This window comes from Macrotis lagotis, chromosome 3 (assembly GCF_037893015.1).
Source record: "Macrotis lagotis isolate mMagLag1 chromosome 3, bilby.v1.9.chrom.fasta, whole genome shotgun sequence".
In the NCBI taxonomy this organism is placed as follows: domain Eukaryota; kingdom Metazoa; phylum Chordata; class Mammalia; order Peramelemorphia; family Peramelidae; genus Macrotis; species Macrotis lagotis.
In genome coordinates, this window is record NC_133660.1 from 273890866 (window position 1) to 273907874 (window position 17009).

The 17009-nt window shown below is 57.8% G+C and overlaps 2 protein-coding genes across 7 annotated transcripts; both read right to left on the minus strand.

The window, feature by feature from the left end:
* Positions 1-3: 3 nt before the first annotated feature.
* IRF7 (interferon regulatory factor 7) lies at positions 4-4800 on the minus strand. Of its 3 annotated transcripts, none has more exons than XM_074230721.1 (12): positions 4665-4800; positions 3378-3463; positions 3128-3290; positions 2834-3044; positions 2683-2762; positions 2433-2478; positions 2273-2347; positions 1484-1600; positions 1273-1389; positions 804-1196; positions 571-686; positions 5-495 (listed from the first exon to the last, which is right to left on the minus strand). In XM_074230721.1, the coding sequence occupies exons 2-12, from the start codon at positions 3395-3397 to the stop codon at positions 337-339; spliced, it is 1497 nt and encodes a 498-aa protein (XP_074086822.1). In that variant the 5' UTR covers positions 3398-3463; positions 4665-4800; the 3' UTR covers positions 5-336. The 3 variants fall into 3 exon arrangements, with proteins under 3 accessions (XP_074086823.1, XP_074086822.1, XP_074086821.1); XM_074230720.1 differs by having other exon boundaries at positions 3378-3529; XM_074230722.1 differs by lacking the exons at positions 1273-1389; positions 4665-4800 and having other exon boundaries at positions 4-495; positions 3378-4319.
* Positions 4801-7677: 2877 nt separating this feature from the next.
* Positions 7678-16755, minus strand: CDHR5 (cadherin related family member 5). 4 transcript variants are annotated; one of them, XM_074230725.1, is made up of 15 exons: positions 16686-16755; positions 15897-16075; positions 15690-15740; positions 15509-15601; positions 15272-15373; positions 14920-15030; positions 14335-14505; positions 13580-13670; positions 13321-13418; positions 11745-11951; positions 11536-11649; positions 11349-11433; positions 10396-11160; positions 9746-9897; positions 7678-9182 (listed from the first exon to the last, which is right to left on the minus strand). In XM_074230725.1, the coding sequence occupies exons 1-15, from the start codon at positions 16738-16740 to the stop codon at positions 7914-7916; spliced, it is 3543 nt and encodes a 1180-aa protein (XP_074086826.1). In that variant the 5' UTR covers positions 16741-16755; the 3' UTR covers positions 7678-7913. The 4 variants fall into 4 exon arrangements, with proteins under 4 accessions (XP_074086826.1, XP_074086825.1, XP_074086824.1 ...); XM_074230724.1 differs by lacking the exon at positions 16686-16755 and adding an exon at positions 16399-16526 and having other exon boundaries at positions 9758-9897; XM_074230723.1 differs by lacking the exon at positions 16686-16755 and adding an exon at positions 16399-16519.
* Between the last annotated feature and the right edge of the window lie 254 nt (positions 16756-17009).

Consider the following 17009-nt stretch of genomic DNA (forward strand, 5'->3'; position numbering starts at 1 on the left):
TTCCCCATGGCATCGCAATGTGTGCAGGTAGGTAAGGGGGAGAGATCTCCTTGACCTGTCCTCAAAGAGGCTGGATGGAGCGGGGGACAGGAGGGATAGGCACTACAACCAGAAAGAAGAAACCAGACCAGATTTTCTTTTATTTGACCCAAGAGGCAATAGGGGACTCCTGAAGATTTGTGGCTAGGAAGTGAGGAGGTATGTGTGCTTGAGTAGGAGGAAGAGGCCAGCCAGGCTGATCATCCCAAGGACTGACCCCTGGACCTCAGGACAGATCACAGTTGGCTTTTTTCCACCAGGGGAAGGGCCAGTTTTGTCCAGAGGAGGGCCTCGAGTCTATGCGGGGTAGTCGGTCTCCATAAGGAAGTTTTCTAGGACCTCGAAGAGGCTGAGGCTGTTGGAGACCTGCAGGCTGAGGCCACCACTCTCCAACGAAGAGATGCCCTCCTCCCGCTGGATGGCCTCATGGCACAGCCGGCAGATCTGGGGCACTACCTGGGGGTGGAAAGGGCAGATGTGGAGAGCTGCCAGGGAGCCTGTGTAGACAGACTGGGCCCGTGCCCACCTTACCTTCACTAAGATGAGGTTCTTCTCCATGGGCCTCCTAGACAGAGTCTGCCCAAAGCCCAGGTAGATGGTATAGTCAGGAGAAGGGCGTCTCTGCTGATCCCTGTACTCGGCCAGCTCTGGGGGGAAAAAAAAAGGTTTTGATCCTGCGGGACTGGGGGGAGGGGGGGAAGACCCCAAAGGACAAGGAGGATCTGCAGGAGATGGGGCCAGAGAGCCCAGGCCTGCCCACTGACCCTGGCGGAAGAGGGAGAAGTCAAAGATGGGTGTGGCTTCGTTGCGAGGCAGCAGACGCGGTGGAGGGGGAAGCCTGGAGGCGGCCAGTTGGCTGCTCAGCTCCCAATACACTTTGCATTTGCCCATCCTCTTGGCCCAGAGGTTCCGGTCTCCCAACCATAAATGCAGCCCTTGTCCCACGTGCTGCAGCAGCTGCTCCGTATAATATGCTTGCTTGCGGTCTGCCAGCTCCAGGGCTGCCGGGCTGGGGAAAGCCACGAGCCGGTGATCTGGGGAGGCCACCAGCTTGGGGCCGCCGGCCACCAAGAGACAGCTGGTTTGGACCACGGCCTCCTGGCACACCGGCTGACCCTTGTAGAGGATTGTCACATCTAAGCCAGTAGGGAGAGAGCCTGGGGAAAGATGAAGACCCAAGTGATATCGTTATTCCAGGCGCCCCCCAATCCAAATTCAAACCTCTTAACTCACTGCTCAGGGGGAGCTGGGGGACTGGACAGAAAGCTGCATCCCGAGGGCGACCAGCTTCACCGAGACAGGGAGCAGACTCTTGCCATGGGAGGCAGGAATGGATCTGACTGAGGTCTCCTAGTTGGGGGAGGTGGGAGAGAAGGGTGTCCAGGGCTTCCTGAATGTCCCCACATCCCATGTACCCCCCACACCCCACTTTCCTGGGTCTTACTTGAGTCTCTGTGTGATGGCAGAGACCTTGGCTGGGCCTCCCAGGGCTCACTGGGAAGGGGCTCTGTCCACTGGGAGTACAGACCCTCAGTCTCTCTCCAGAGTTCAGGGTCAATGTCTGGTGGGGGGGGAAAGGTGTCAGGTCTTCATCTCTGGTTCTGGACATTGCTCAGCCTGTTCTTGTCTTTGGCAGGACAGAGAGGGCACAGGAGCCCTCCAGCGAAATGCCCTGAGTGGGTCCATCCATGTCTGTCTGGGTCCTTGTCCTGAGTGGGTCCATCTGGGTCTCTCTTTAGCTCTCATAAGTTCAACCATCCTGAGCCATTGTCACATTGACCCCCAATCCCTGTCTCTGGTGTCTCTACTGCCAGCTCCCTTCTGAGGAACCACAAAGCCCAAGTTCAAGTCCTGCCTTTCACCTTTACCAGCTAGGGGGACTGAACAAGTCTGTCCTTCCTCTACAGATGGGCCTGTTATGGTCATCCTTAACCCACAAATCCAGCTCCCATCAGACCCCTTTCCCCATATTCCCATCCCCTTTCTCACAAGCGTGGCCATGTCCCCCCCTGCTCAATAGATCCAGGGACTCCTGGTCACAACTCCCACTCGCTGTCCCAGGCAGCAGGACAGACATCTGCCTTGAGGTCCAACTTCAACACCATCGTCCTATAGAGCCCCTCCCTGCTGACTTTTTCCTCACCTGATGGCATCCCTGCCTCCCAGGGGCTGCCCCACCTCTCTGAGGGGGCAAGTCTGCTCCCTGCCCTTCCCTGAATGGGCAGGACCTCACCCTGGAAGAATTCAGCAGCCTCTGCCAGCTCGCTCTGCTCCAGAGCCACTTGGAGGATATCGGGATCAGGAACATCTAGGGTTAGAGACCACGGCTCAGGGACTAGACCCAGGACTGGGCAGCTGCCACTCACCCTCCCCCTCAGGTCCTAGCCCCTCACCAGCAGCATGTCCATCCAAAGAGAGGACCTGGAACCCGGTCTGCAACTGGAAGGAGACATGGATAGCCAAGATCTGACACCAAGTTGAGAGGCAGGGGAAGGACATGGGGCAGGGAAGAGGTCAGGGATGCCCAGCAGGAACCGGGTGCCCTTCCTCTCAGGCCTCCAGGATCCCCCCCCCATGCTGTCAGCATCTCTTAGGCTGGTGCGGGAAGGAAGGGGTTCTTCAGCCTTGACTGGCCCCACAAACCTTTGTCATGGTACGGTCCCCCTGAGTTCCTGAGAGGCTGATGCCCATCTGTTGGGTCTTTGTAGCAGTCCCATCAACTTCTGGAGAGGGTGAAAGTTTTGGGTGAGTGACTGACACTCCTAGAAGGACCCCAGCCTCAGCCCTTGCCTACCTGCTGTTCTAGGCCAGGGCTGACTGAGCACGAACACTTTGTGGGGGTCATTCTCATCCCCTGATCTGTCTTCCACCAGCGTGAACATCCGTGTGCTCTTCAGGGCGCATCGGAAATTAGTCTTCCAGTGACTTAACTCTGAGGCCTCTGGGGGATGGGGGCTACCGTCCTCAGGGTCAAGCTGCCACCGACCTCGAGCAACAGCCCAGGCCTACCAGGAACGAAGGGCAACATCTGTCAGCAAAAGCAACCTAGCATCCTGGGCACAGGCACTGCCCTGAGTTCTGTCCCCACCTTGAAGATACTCGAGTCATCCTCACTGATGTCCTTTCGGGAAAGGTGCTTCCAGGGCACCCGGAAGCGGGTGTGAGTGGCATCCAGCCAACCCAATCCCTCGTAGTTCCCACTGCTGACCTCTCCCAGAAGCCATTCTCCAAAGAGTACTCGTTGAGACCCCCTGCAGGGACAGGCATTGAAGTTTCCAGGTCAGAGAGGCCGGGGGCTAGGTGGAAGGGAAGGTAGCTGAGGGTGTAAGCCCTCTTACCTCTTGGCATCCAAAGCCATCGTCCTGAATGTGGTCTGCAATGAAGTGGAGAGGGGAGGGGAGTTCTGGTTCTGGTCACAGGTGTTCTAGGGGGGGACACAGGCTTTATTTCCACACAAGATTGATGACTCACAGATGGTTCAAGTTCAAACCTGTTGCACCAGATTAGGATTCTGTCTTGGGATTCTACAAAGCCATAAAGGGAGTAGAGGGGGCTGAGGGACGGGGAGTGAGGAAGCCCAGAGAGAGGAAAGATTAACCCAAGTTCTCTCTTTCCTACTGAGCAGCATCTGTATTCTGTTTTTACTGCTCTTTAATGAGTCAAACCCCACCCAGCCCTGGTGTTTTCTTTTCTGTCTTCAGGCTGGGTCAGACATCATCTGGAGGACTATGCTGAGATCTGGCCATGACAGTTTAAGGCCATTGATAAGGTGCAGAGTGCAGAGGAGGCCAGGCAGGACAGAAAGAGCCTGGAGTCCATGTGACATAAGGAAGAAGTTGGCTTTCAGAGAGAAAAAAGAGAAGACATTTTTGAGAAGCATCATTATGGAGAAGGATTCAGAAGAAGAGCTTCTGAGAGGAGGCAGAGATGCCTAAGAGAAGGCTGAACCCAAACATCCAAGTCATCATGTGAGTTTGTGTGTGTGTGTGTGTGTTGTATGTGTGCGTGTGTGTGCCTTCATATGTGGTATGTGGCCAGGGAATGGGGTAAACCCATCCATCCCACCTTGGAGGATATAGACAGAGTATGTGCATCATCTCGACCAAGGAGAAAACAGGCAGTCCCAGGTACAGCAGGAACCTGCCCAAGGGAGCCAAGCACAGTCAAGCCCAGTCAACCAGGCAGCAGCAGGAACCCAGCTCCCTTCCCTGGCCTCTCTCCAGCCCTGGCTGACTTTGGTGCATGGATCAGTCAGGTTCCCAAAAAGAAAGTGAAACGGCCACCCCAGCCAACCAAGGCTGAAGAGACAAGGCTCAGACTACTCACCTCCGGACCCATCCTGCAAACCCAGAAACCCTTCCCTGGCCCCAGGTGGGCCTCTCTGCCCCTTTCTCCAGCCCCAGCCCCAGATCTCTCTTCTCTCCCTCTCCCTCCCCTCCCCTCCCCCTCCCCCTCTCCCTCTCTCTCCCTCCCCTCCCCTCCCCCTCCCCCTCTCCCTCTCTCTCTCTCCCTCTCCCTCCCCTCCTCCTAAGACCCCCCACTCCACATTCCTTCCAGTCTTTCTGTCCCTGAGTCAGTCCCTTTCTCTCTCCCCTCCTTCCTCTCTTTGCCTCCAGACTCATTACCTAGAACCACCAGGGCAGGAAATCTCAGTCTCCTAGAAATCCAGTCTCTCTCCAGCCTTTTTATAGGGCTCCCCTGGGGGTGGCCCTTAACCTGCCCAGAAAGGGGAAGTACCCCAGGGCAGAAGTAACCTCAGAGTTCTGAGCCACATGGCCCAAAGACAGGAAGGGGGAGGTCCGGAGGAGGGTGGGGAAAACTGTCTCCCTCCCTTCCCCCCTTCTTCCTCCCCTCCCGCCCTCCCTCTCTGTCTCTGTCTCTGTCTCTCTGTCTCTCTCTCTCTGTTCCCATGTGTCTCTTCCTCTTTCCCTTCCTTCCCCTCTTCCTATCTCCTTTTCCCCCTCTCTTTGTCTCCCTCCTTCCTTCCCTCTCCCATTCAGAGAGCCGAAAGTGAACCCTTGCCCAGCCAACTAATTCACAAAGCAACCTTAACCAAGTCCATCACTCTGCTTTGGGCTTCCATTTCCCAATCTGCGTGGGGTATCTTTCGTGCGGAGGCTGGCATCTTTGCCCTGTTCTCCTGCATCCCCTGAGCCTTCTGGCACCAGACAACACTCCCCCTCCCCATAGCCCCTCCTGTAGGAACAGCCCCAGCTTTTCTGTGGAGCTGGAGGCTCCTCAGCCCCCTCATTTGACAGAGTTGGAAACTGAGGTCTCTCCTCAGACCAAAGCAGCAGTGCCACCCGAGGCTAGGGCAGGCTAGTTCCCAGACCCATAGACTCCAGGTTTTGGTCTCTTCCCTTGCTCCCTGCTGAGCCTCCCTGCTGTCCCCCTTGCCCTCTAGTTTGAGTTTAGTTGATCCATTAAGCATTTATTAAGTGTCTACTGAGTTCTGGGCACTGGGAATATAGAGAGAACCCGGTCCCTTTCCTGAGGGAGCCTGAAGACGAGAACTATGCACAATGCTCCGCAATATGGGTGGCTTTGGGAGGCAGTCTCTGAGGAGCGCCCTGCTAGGAGTCTGGGCTGCAGGGCACAGGCGGGGAACCTCTGGGCCACAGGCCTATTGGTCTGTGCTACCGAGTCTAGGAGGTTTGAGGGCTTTGTTTGACCAAATTGTGTGACAGATATCCAAGTTGGAGAGGAAGGGACAGAAGGCCTCAGCATCCTGGAGACAGAGGACGAGGAGCAGCCAGCGTGCGGCAAGTGGGCCACCCAGCGCCAATGGATGCCAGGGCCAGGAAAGGAGTGTGCAAAGGAGGAAGGGGGAGGGACCCGTCCTAGGGACCGTTTCACCAGAGGTCACAAGGGGGTGGCTGAGCTGGCTGGGGGCGAGAAGCCAGGCTGTGCCTCCCAGCTAGCGTGCTCTCCTGGTTTCTGGCTGGTCCCATCTCAAGTCCTGCCTTGACTGTAGCATCTTCCCTCTGGGACTGTCCCCAAGTGATCCTCTCTGCAGCTGGCTCGTCCCCATAGCTGTTTGCATCTTGTCTCCCTGAGAGAAAGGGAGCTCCCTGAGGGCAGACTGACTCAAGCCTCTTCCATCCTCATCACTCAACAGGGTCTGGCACACAGACACCTAAGGGGTGCTTGCCCTCTGGCACACGGGAGCTTCCTGGGTGCCCATCATCCTTTGGCAGATGGGCACTTCCCGAGTGCCTGACCTCTGGCACGTGGGCACTGTCCTCTGGCTCACGGGCATTTCCTAGGGGCTTGTTGACGCCTCCATGTGCCTGGCCCTGTGCTGGTTGCTGGGCTGTGTGGTGTGCGGTGTCCTTCCCATTAAAGAGAACTAGGGAGCAGGGAAGGAGCCGATAGAGCAGGGTAGCCAGAGAGGGGATTGCAGAGAGGAATAGCCTGGGATCTCAGGGGTGGGGAGAGGGATTTGCTGGGTACATTTTACAGATGAAGAAACTGAGGCAGGCAGGGTGAAGTGACTTGTGCAGGGTCACACAGTGGCCTGAGGCTCCAGCCACTGTGCCCTCAGCAAATAGGAGACAAGTCTGGGAGACAGACCCCCATGAATATCCTCATTTTACAACTAAGGAAATGAAGATGGACAGCAGTTCAGTTCAGGGTCCCACAGCTAGCCAGGCACTGAGCCTGGATTTGAACTCTGCTCCCCCACTCCAGGCCCAAACTCATGACATAGCATGGATTTCTAGGAGGCCATTTATTAGTAAGCACTTCCTAGTAGCCCTGAGTTCCTCGCTGGGACCAGGTGGGTGACCCAGGAAGAGTCCCCAGACCCACCCTCTCTTCTCTTCCCCTTTATCTTCTCCCCTGGACCTAAATGACTCCCATCCTTCCCCTTAGCCCCGCTGCTTCCACCACCTCCTCAAGCTAGATAGGACCAAGTGTTCCAGAATCCTAGGGTCTGAAGGGGGTGAGGGAGAGGAGGGCGCATCCTGGAGCAGCAGCTCCCCATGTCAGGCCAGCTGGAACCACAAGTGGCCCACCCTCCCACTCCTGTTAGGCACCAAAAGAGGAACAGAGAGGGGTAGCCCCACTTTCTCAGAATCACTTCCTTCCCTTGATAGTCTGGAGATAGATGAGGAAATGCTCCGAGATTGGCAGGGTGCGGATGGGGGTAGGGGTAGGGGAAGGGAACCCAGGCCACAGCAGGAGAAGGAAGCCTGCCCCTAGTTTGAGACCTGAGACCAGGCTCACCCAGATATACCCACCCCTCAGGCTGGGTTTGGGGGAACCAGAAGCATGGAGGGTTGGGGGAGGTGAAGGTGTGGAACCTGGGTCTGAACCAAAGCAGACTACATCATGTTCAAACTGACCACAGGGAGTCAGGGAGGAATGGGCCAGTCTGCAGGTAGGTATGTGTAAGAGAGCCTGGAGATATGAGCCAAGATAGCAGGACCTGAAGTGGGGAAGCCCTCTAAGGATTGGGCTAAGGCCCAGACAAGCTGCCCCTCTCCTCCTGGGCAAGTAAGGTCAGGGGATCTTGGGAAGAGGATGTGGAAACCGGGTTTATAGGAAGCTGCCTCTGAAGACTGAGAAACTGAAACTCAGGTGGAGTTGGCAGGCCCAGCCCCCTCCAGCAGGCGCTGCCAGAATTCAGAGGCACCATCAGCTTAGCATGTTTAATTGGGGCCCAGAGACCCATCAAGTAGGGGCCATAGCCAGAGCCAGACCCATGAACACACAGGTATGAGATGCCTGGCAGGACACAAATGGGGGTGGGGCAACCGTCACCTCCTCCCCCATGCCCAAGCAAAAGATGAATGGCCCCCTGGGGGGGAAGCCCTAGGACCTCTACTGGGACTCTGCCCTGACTAGGGTGGGTGGGTGGCCCCAGGGATTGGTTAATCCTCAGCTGGCACTGGCACTGCCTCCATGTCCCCGTCTTCTGTCTTGTTCTCCTCAGGGCTCTGGTCAGCATCTTCCATGGGCTCCTTCCTGGGTGCCACTGAGAATAACTGGGGTTCTACGGAAGCCATCAGAAGTTTTTCGGGCTCTTCAGACACGACCAGTACCAACTCGGGCTCTTCAGACCCGATCTCAAGCTCCTCATGCACTTCAGCCTCGGTTGGCATCTGGAGCTCTCCAGGTGCCCCTGAGGGCTCCTCAGGCACTGGGCTATTGATAACCACCACATCCACATGGGCACCAATGTCCTCCCGAAACCACACAGCCTTGTAGCCTGAATCATCTGACTTGCGCTCCTTGGTCAGGATGGACCTCATTGGTCCCTCTCGACTGGTCCTCCCTCTCTCCTCTTGACTGGTCCTCCTGCTCTCCTCTGGAGTGGTCTTCCCGCTCTCCTCTCGACTGGTCCTCCTGCTCTCCTCTCGACTGGTCCTTCCACTCTCCTCTCGACTGGTCCTCCTGCTCTCCTCTGGAGTGGTCTTCCCACTCTCCTCTCGACTGGTCCTCCTGCTCTCCTCTGGAGTGGTCCTCCCGCTCTCCTCTTGACTGGTCCTCCTGCTCTCCTCTCGACTGGTCCTCCTGCTCTCCTCTCGACTGGTCTTCCCGCTCTCCTCTCGACTGGCCCTCCTGCTCTCCTCTTGACTGGTCCTCCTGCTCTCCTCTCGACTGGTCCTCCCGCTCTCCTCTCGACTGGTCCTCCTGCTCTCCTCTGGAGTGGTCTTCCCGCTCTCCTCTTGACTGGTCCTCCTGCTCTCTTCTCGACTGGTCCTCCGGCTCTCCTCTGGAGTGGTCTTCCCGCTCTCCTCTCGACTGGTCCTCCTGCTCTCCTCTGGAGTGGTCTTCCCGCTCTCCTCTCGACTGGTCCTCCTGCTCTCCTCTCGACTGGTCCTCCCGCTCTCCTCTCGACTGGGCCTCCTGCTCTCCTCTCGACTGGTCCTCCTGCTCTCCTCTCCACTTATCCTCCCGCTCTCCTCTCGACTGGCCCTCCTGCTCTCCTCTGGAGTGGTCTTCCCGCTCCCCTGGGCCTCCCCCTTCTCAGCCTCTCTGACTGCAGGGATTGGCAGGGCCGAGCTTCTGCCAAACCCCCCTGGAGGGTCATCCTGGAGGGTCTGAGGCAAGGCTTCTGGCTCAGGGTAGGCCACCCAGTTGGATGATTCCTGGGCTTTGAAAGTTTTGTTATCATAGCCAGAGTCCTTCAGGTCAGTCTGTGGAAAAGAGATGCAAACAGTAAGGGAGGGAGGACTCCTGAGCTTGGTCCCACCCCCTTAACCGAAGTTGAGCTCAGCCCCCCAACACCTCCCCCCATCTCCTTGCTTACAGGCTCTGCCTGGCACCTAGAGTCACTGTCTCATGCATCTGTTCCTGCTTGTTACCTTTTGTCTCTATTTCATTTATTTCTCTTTCATATACAGGGTTGGTAGATAGAGCTTTAGCCCCGGAGTCAGGAAGGTCTGAGTTCAAATCCCACCTCAGACACTTCCCTGCTTGTCTGCCTTGGTTTCCACATCTGTCAAATGGGGATAATCATGGACCCTCCCTCCCAGGGTTGTTTTTTCTCTCACTCTTGACTGTTTATATGTTGTGTCTCTGGATCCTCTCCATCTTTATCCCTTCTAGAGAGTCTGTCACTTCTTGACTTTCTCAGTCTCTCATCTTTGAGTCTCCTGCCTCAGGCCAAGCCTCTCCTCTCTCCTGTCTCCCTCCTCTCTGGATCCTAGCTTTCTGTCTCTCCCTCCCAGCTCCCTCAGGCCTCCCTCCCAGGCCTCACCCTAAGCTTAACCTTCTTCCGGCCCACATTGCGCTTGTAGAGGAAGACCCCCAGCAGAAGCAGGGTCAGGAAAAGCAGGGCTCCCAGCACCCCGCCCACGATGGCCATCTGGTCCATGGTCACCTGCTGCTCCTGGTCTCCTGAGGAGCCACCTGGCAGACACAGCAGACAGCCTCCAGCCTCCAGCCTCCCCTCGGGGCCTGGGGCCCCTCATCTGGACCCAGCTGGAGAGCCCAGGGTCATGTTGGGGGGGTGGCCTGTCCCTGCCCAGCCCCCTCCCCCCAACTGGCTGGAGACATTGGGAGTCAGGCATGCCCTCCCCACAGGGCGGGGCCCAGCCCAGGACTTTAGGCCCAGTCTGGCCTGACTGTGTTATACAGTGTCATAAACCACTTGGGAGAGGGAGGGGAGGGGAGGGGAGGGGAGCAACCAGGGTCTCAGGGGGCAGCCTGGTAGATATGCCCAGAGCAGCTGGGCTGCCCCATGACCAGATAAGGGGGCCAGATCCTATGGACTATAGGCAGGTAGGTGTGTGTTTGGGGGGTAGAGGGGGCTGCCCAGCACCTCTACATAGAAAGTGGGGGCAGCTCTGAACAGATGTTTCAGGAAGGGAGGGAGGGGGTGGCATTGATGAAGATGAGGGGCACCACCTGTGGGTGTGGAGGGTTCAGTGGGCCCTGGAGAGGTTGTTGATGAGACACCTGTCTCTGGAGATGGTCCACCTGGCTCTGTTGATGTTTCTCCCGTGATGCCCCCTGGTGCTCCAGTCTGGGAGCCACCAGAGGGGCTAGGGCCTGGGGGACCTGAGGGGTACTGGGTGGGGTATGTGGTAGAAGACTTCACAGTGGTGCCTGAATGTGGGGGGACAAGGGTGGGGCCTGGGCCCGGGCTCTGGGGTCCCTGGCTGGGAGGCATAACTGAAGGTTTCACAGTGGTCCCTGAGTGCGGGGGGATGAGGGTGGGGTCAGGGCCAGGGCTCTGGGGCCCCTGGCTGGGAGGCATAACTGAAGGTTTCACAGTGGTCCCTGAGTGCGGGGGGATGAGGGTGGCGTCAGGGCCAGGGCTCTGGGGCCCCTGGCTTGGAGGCATGGCTGAGGGTTTCACTGTGGTCCCTGAGTGTGGGGGGACTAAGGTGGGGTCAGGTCCAGGGCTTGGGGCCCCCTGGGTGGGGGGCATGGTTGAGGGTTTCACAGTGGTCCCTGAGTGTGGGGGTACTAGGGTGGGATCAGGGTTCGAAGGCTTTGGGGGGTCCTGGGTGGGGGATGTGGTTGGAGTGCTCCTCGATGTTGGAGAGATCTGTGTACCACCCTCCTGGGTGGTAGACTCTGGGGAAGACCCAGGTGATGGGGGGGCAGGGGTCCAAGGACTGCTGGTGGCCAAGGGAAGCTGGGGCCCTGAAGTCGTCCTGCCTATAGCTGGGGATGGGAGGCTCAATGTCACTGGGGACCAAGCATCACCCCAGGTGCCCATCCAAACTAACCTCAGGTCCCTGAGGTTGGGGACTGACATGCAAGAAATTCTGGATCAATACAAGCTTCCCACCCTCATCCCCAGGAACCCAGGAAGTCTGTGGTCATGGCCTTGGGGGACTGGGGAGCACTACCTGGAGGGGTGGGCTTTGTGTCCTGGATGAGGATCTCAATGACGGTGAGGTCCTTCTCCGAGGTCAGCTTGTCTAAGACCTCAGCCTGGGGTGGGGGTGGGGGGGCAGAGAGCAGGCCAGTCAGCTCTGTTTCCTCCCCTCCCTTCAGCCCCCCAGAGCAGGCATGGGCCCTTGGGGCAGAACTCACCTCCAGGTAAAACACCTGTGGGGGTCCCACGTTGCCATTGGTCCGCACAACCTCCCCAGACATCCTGAAAGCTGAGCTGTTGGTGATTCGGTACTGTAGGCCTGAATTGGGCACCTGTGGGACAAGTCGATGGAGTGAGAGCACGAGCCCCTCCCCCAGCCCAATCCCTACCCCAGGCCTCCCTTGCCCTTCCCTCATCTCTTTCTTACACCTGCTGGGAAGTCGTCATCCTCAGCTCTGAGCCGAAGCTCCCTATCAGGGTCTTCTGCATCCCTCACGGCCACATTAGTGCCCGTGCCTGGGGGCAGCCAACCTCGGTAAAGGGCCTTGGGGAATCGAGGTGGGTACTGCTGCTTTGCCACTACATGAATGGTGACCTGGGTCACGGAATACTTTCCTGTGTGCACTTGTCGGGCCTAGGGAGAGAAGAGGAAACCGAGGCACAGGCTGAGCTCCCATCGGAGTCAGAGTGAGGCCAGAGGCCCCTCGGCATCTGCTGACTTCCAACAGGAAAGAGACAACCGCATCTGCCAAGCCCCGTGACAAGGAGAGGCTTGGCACCCCAGACAGGCTCTGAGCCTCGGGCACAGCAAAACAGGGGTTCCCTGGAGCCCACCCGTGGACAAAGGGTAGGCAGTCAGTCCATCAACATGCATCATTCGCCACCCTGGAGGAGGGCAATCTAACGGAGGCGACCACATGCAAACAATAGATAAGAAGAAAGCTCTAGACAGGTTGAATTGGAAATTCACAGAGGGAATAGAGGGTCTGGGAAGGAGGTCCAGTAGGAGTAGTGAGGAGTACAGAGGATGTGCCCAGAACCCAGAATTGAAGGGTCTTTTGTTTATGGATAGCTGGAAGGCGAGGAGCTCTGGATCAAAGGGTAGGGTGGGGGGAGAAAAGGTAATAATACCGGAAAGGGGGCCCAAGTTCTGCAGGGCTATCAATGCCCCCCAAAAAGATTTTATATTTCCTCTTGGAGGTGATGAGAAGCCCTTAGAGTTAACTGAGCAGGGGCTGACATGGTCAGACCCAAGTTTTCGGAAAATCACTTTGGTGGCTGAATGGAGGATAGATGGATTGGTGTGGGGAGAGATTGGAATTAGGCTGCTCCCCACGCTCCCCAGCAACTCCTGCAGGCGTCCAGACATGAGGGGATGAGGGCCTGCACCAGGACAGGGGCAGAGGAAGGGGGGGCTGGGAGTGACCCTGGCAGAGAAGAAATAAATGGGGATGGGGTGTGGCAGGGGCGAAATGGACAAGAGATCCGGGGGGGATGGGCGGGGTGTGGCAGGGGTGTGGCAGAGGTGTGACAGACGAAATGGACAAGAGATGGGGGATGGGCGGGGTGTGGCAGGGGCGTGGCGGGGTGTGGCAGAGGTGTGACAGGCGAAATGGACAAGGGACTGGGGGGGCTGGGCGGGGTGTGGCAGAGGCGTGGCGGGGTGTGGCAGAGGGACTGGTGGATCTAAGGGGTCCTGATGTAGCGAGGGTGAGATCAGGGGTGACATATCCACGTTGCGACCCTGAGGGAGCAGGGGAGAAAGCTTTGGTCATGCGCAGTGCAGGGTGTCTGCTGAATTTCCAATTCGAGATGTCGCTAGGACTCAGGAGATTGGAGTCAGCAGAGGGGGGGACGGGGAAGAGATCTGACGATCCTCAGCATAGAGATGGCTCTAGAATCAGTGGAAGCTGGTAAGACCGGCTAGTGAAGCAGAGCCCACGCCAGAGCCGGAGGAACACCTGTAGGCAAGAAGGGGAGCAGCTCCTGGACTCCCTTCTCACCTGGACCACCAGTTTGAAGGTCTTGGGATGAGGGGCAGCTTTGGTCATGGTGATGTTGCCGGAGTCCGGGCCAATTTGAAATACATCATCTGTGTTCCCTGGGAAAGATGAGTCGGGGGGCAGGTCACCTTCAGTCAGTCATGTCTGTGCCCCCCCCATCCCAAAGGAAGGATGCTGAGTAGACAGTGCAGAGGGGGTCCGGCTCTTCAGGGTGGGAGGAGGGGCATTAGCTCTCAGAGACGTAGGGAGGGGGCCTTACCCTGGATAATGCTGTATCCAATTTGTTCATTGATGGCGGTGTCTCCATCAATAGCATAAACCGGTCCAGGTTCAAAGATCAGGGAAGCCGTCTAGAGGAGGGTAGGAGCAGAAGCATGGGATGGGAGTGGTGTCCCCGATCCAGCCTCCTCTGGTAGCACAGACTGGCCAGGCGGAGGGCTGGCAGTTTCCTGCAGGGCTCCAGTGAGCACTGTGTCCACCTCTGGGACCCCCAGCTGACCCCCCACTGAACTGTACAGAACTCCTCCAGGGAGGGAGCAACGCCCAGACCTTTCTGCCCAATGAGGCAAGGCTGAGAGGCCCCTGGTGGTCACATCTGGGAGTCTGTGAGGGGAACTTCCTTAAGAAACGGGGCCAAAGTTGAAGAGAAAGTAGCTGTTCAGTGATAGGCCTGGGGACTGAACCCGGATTTCAGTGGGGCAGAGGAACCCAGAGAACCCTGCACCTAGGGCGATATTTGAGTGGGGGGAAGGGTGTGTAACTCATAAGACTGGTTCCCAGCCTTAGTCCCTTAACTATTTTCTCTCCTCATTTCTCAAGGAAGTTCCCCTCCCGGCTGTGTTCACCAGTGGCCTCAGTCCAGGGAAGGATACTGTGGTCAGTGGAGTCCTGTGGGAAGTCTTCACTAGCCTTTCCTCCTGGTCACCCAAGCATGGGTGATAAGCAGGGTATGGGAGGAGCGATCTCCACCCACTCCTGTTCCTTCCCTCCCCCTCCCCCAGGCATGGGCTTTACCTCCATGAGGGCAGCAGACACAGCCCCTTCATACTGTGCATTTATGCAGATTCTCCCATCGGTGAACTGACAGGGTAAGAACCACGGCGGGCGCATGTCTGCAGGTATGACTTGGATTATGACTGTGGCTGTGGCTGTGTGCCCAGGCTCAGCCTCTGGCTCCTTCGTGTCCTGTGGAAAGAGCCCCAGCCAGGCCTGAGTGGGATGGAGGAGGGCCTGGCCGACCCTGTGCTGGCAAGGGCCTCTCTTTTCCATGGTTCCTTTTTAAGCCCCTGGCCTTCGCGGATGGAGAGACCCACTGGGTACAGCCTCTGCCATCTCGGGTCTTGTCTTTTGGCCCAATTAAGTGCCCGAGGAGGGTGGCTAGGTGGCGCAGTGGATAAAGCACCGGCCCTGGCGTCAGGAGTACCTGGGTTCAAATCCGGTCTCAGACACTTAATAATGACCTAGCCGTGTGGCCTTGGGCAAGCCACTTAACCCCATTGCCTTGCAAAAACCGAGGAAACATCCCTTCATCTTATGGAGGAGGGAGCCAAGGCTCATCCAGCCAGAGTCCCTGGGGGCCCAGCAGGGGAAGGAACTCACTCTGGCCAGAAGATGGAAGACCATGGTTGGGTTTGTTTCATAGTCCAGATCCTGGTCCAGCTTCAGAGCGGGGAAGTTAATACCAACCAGGGAGAAAACTTTGTCTTTGTCCTGAGGCAGGAGATAGAGGGGACTGGAGAGTCAGGGCTCCCTCTCCCCTCCCCTAGGAAAGGACCTGAGTGGGAGCCCCAGCTGGAGCCCAATAATGGGGCTGGCTGGGAGTGTGGGGAGGGGGTTAGTCCTGGAGAAGTTAGGGTTGGGGTGGGGAGAAGAGGAAGAGAGCTCCCAGTGGTCCTGCAGGGGCTGGGGGAGGAGAGGGGAGGGTGCTCAGGAGGAAACCAGGTCAACTGACCGGGGGACTCTGGATTGAGAGATTGTAGAAAAGCATGTCCCCATCCTCATCTGTGGCTCTTAGTTCTGCCTCTGGTATGACAAGGGTCCCCACTTTGGTATCCTGCACAGAATTCGGGAAGTTCCGCTCAGTCCTTGTGCGTGTGCACACACACACACACACACACACACACACACACACACACATATCTCCCAGCCACTCATCCCAACCCCCCACCCCCAGTATGGTGTTACTCACCTCACTGACACGCCAGGTCTTGCTGGAAAAGGGAAAGACGGGGGCCACATCATTGATGTTTCGGACCTCCACAACCACCCGCAGCTTGGTCACCTGGGCCAACCCGGGAGTCAGAGGTCAGGGCTCATCACTCCAGGTCGATCCCCTTCCCCCTCCCCAGATGCCCAGCCCCCACACTCACCGAAGTAGAGCCCTGCTTGCACTCCAGGATTGCAGTCAGCAGGGGGTGTGTCTGGGGAGGGAAAGAAGGAATGTGCTCCCCAAACAGGCCAGCCCCCTGGGCAGCCACACTCCAGTGCCCCCTTCCTGCCTCCCAGGCCCCAGGCTGAATGGGATGTGTAAGAGGAGTTCTGTCCCTGGAAGGGCGGAGGGCTGAGTGCGGGCTCACCTCATAATCAGGGGCTCTGGTGAGCTTCAGCTCGTTATTCACAATTTGGAAGATGTCCTCAGGAACGGATGAAGAGCTCACAACCACTGTCTGCCCTGGGGGGGTTGTGACTGTGGCCAGGGGTTGGGTAGGGAGCTCATTCTCATCCACAGTTACAAAAGTAGGCGCCACAGAGCACACTGTGGGGGATTTCCACTCCGAATCAGTACTGACCCCAAATCCCCCTGGATCCCCCCCCTCCATCCCTGTCCCGGCCCCCTTCTCCCCCAGCCCCTTTCTCCCCAGCCTCTCCTCCCCCAGTCCCTCTCCTCCCCCAACCTCTTCTCCCCCAGCCCCTTTCTCCCCAGCCTCTCCTCCCCCAGTCCCTCTCCTCCCTCAGCTGGTACCCCCCAGCGCCTCCCACCAGCTCCTTGCTCCCAGCCTCTCCTCTCCCACCCTGGCTTCCTGTTCCCTTGACCGGAGCACTCCAACTCCCAGCTCCGACTTCCCCCAGCCCCGATACCCTGGCTCTTAGTTCCGGGGAGAAGCCATAGCAGCAGCAGCGTCAGGGGCAGAAGCCTCCAGGCCCAGCCACAGGCTTCCATGGTGAGGGGGCAGCCCGGCCTCCCACCCCAGGGGCCTCCAAGGAAGGAGAGAGAAGATCCTTCAGCCTGCTTTGGCCTACCCTGCCCTGCCCTGCTGCTTCCCTGGCACGCAAGCACCAAGAGTGACCTTTGAGTCGGGCAAATGACGATTATTTATGGCACCTCTAGCCGAGGCTGGGGGTGGGGGTCACTGACACACACCCACCTCTAAGGTCTCCGTCCTCCCAGCGGTCCGGAACAGGGAATTTGGACACTGTCATCTGCCTGACCCTGGCCCTGGGGAGGAGCAGGGGATCTGAGCTTCACTCTGGCTTGTGGGGAGAATTCCAAGGTCGATGTCCTTTGCCCCCCCCTTTCACTGCACACACAAGGAAAGGAGGCAGCAGAGCCCCAGAGCAGGCAGAAGGAAGGCACTTTCCACACCAGACCCAAATTCTTTGTCCAGAAGCCTGGCAGGAGGCCTTTGTTTAGGGAGTCTCTCCTCTGTGCCCCAGTTCTGAGACAGTCCTTTCTCCTGGAGCATCCACCC

What these genes read in the sequence shown, in the direction of transcription:
- IRF7 (XM_074230721.1), bottom strand. Translation starts at nt 3,397, where the DNA reads ATGGCTTTGGATGCCAAGAG. An exon ending in TTTGGATGGACATGCTGCTG is followed by an intron (nt 2,348 to 2,432) that starts GTGAGGGGCTAG and finishes CTCTAACCCTAG; the next exon opens with ATGTTCCTGATCCCGATATC. An exon ending in AGAACCTCATCTTAGTGAAG is followed by an intron (nt 496 to 570) that starts GTAAGGTGGGCA and finishes TTCCACCCCCAG; the next exon opens with GTAGTGCCCCAGATCTGCCG.
- CDHR5 (XM_074230723.1), bottom strand. Translation starts at nt 16,480, where the DNA reads ATGGAAGCCTGTGGCTGGGCCTGGAGGCTTCTGCCCCTGACGCTGCTG. An exon ending in AGACCTGGCGTGTCAGTGAG is followed by an intron (nt 15,374 to 15,508) that starts GTGAGTAACACC and finishes AATTCTGTGCAG; the next exon opens with GATACCAAAGTGGGGACCCT. An exon ending in TGTCTGCTGCCCTCATGGAG is followed by an intron (nt 13,671 to 14,334) that starts GTAAAGCCCATG and finishes ACCCTCCTCTAG; the next exon opens with ACGGCTTCCCTGATCTTTGA.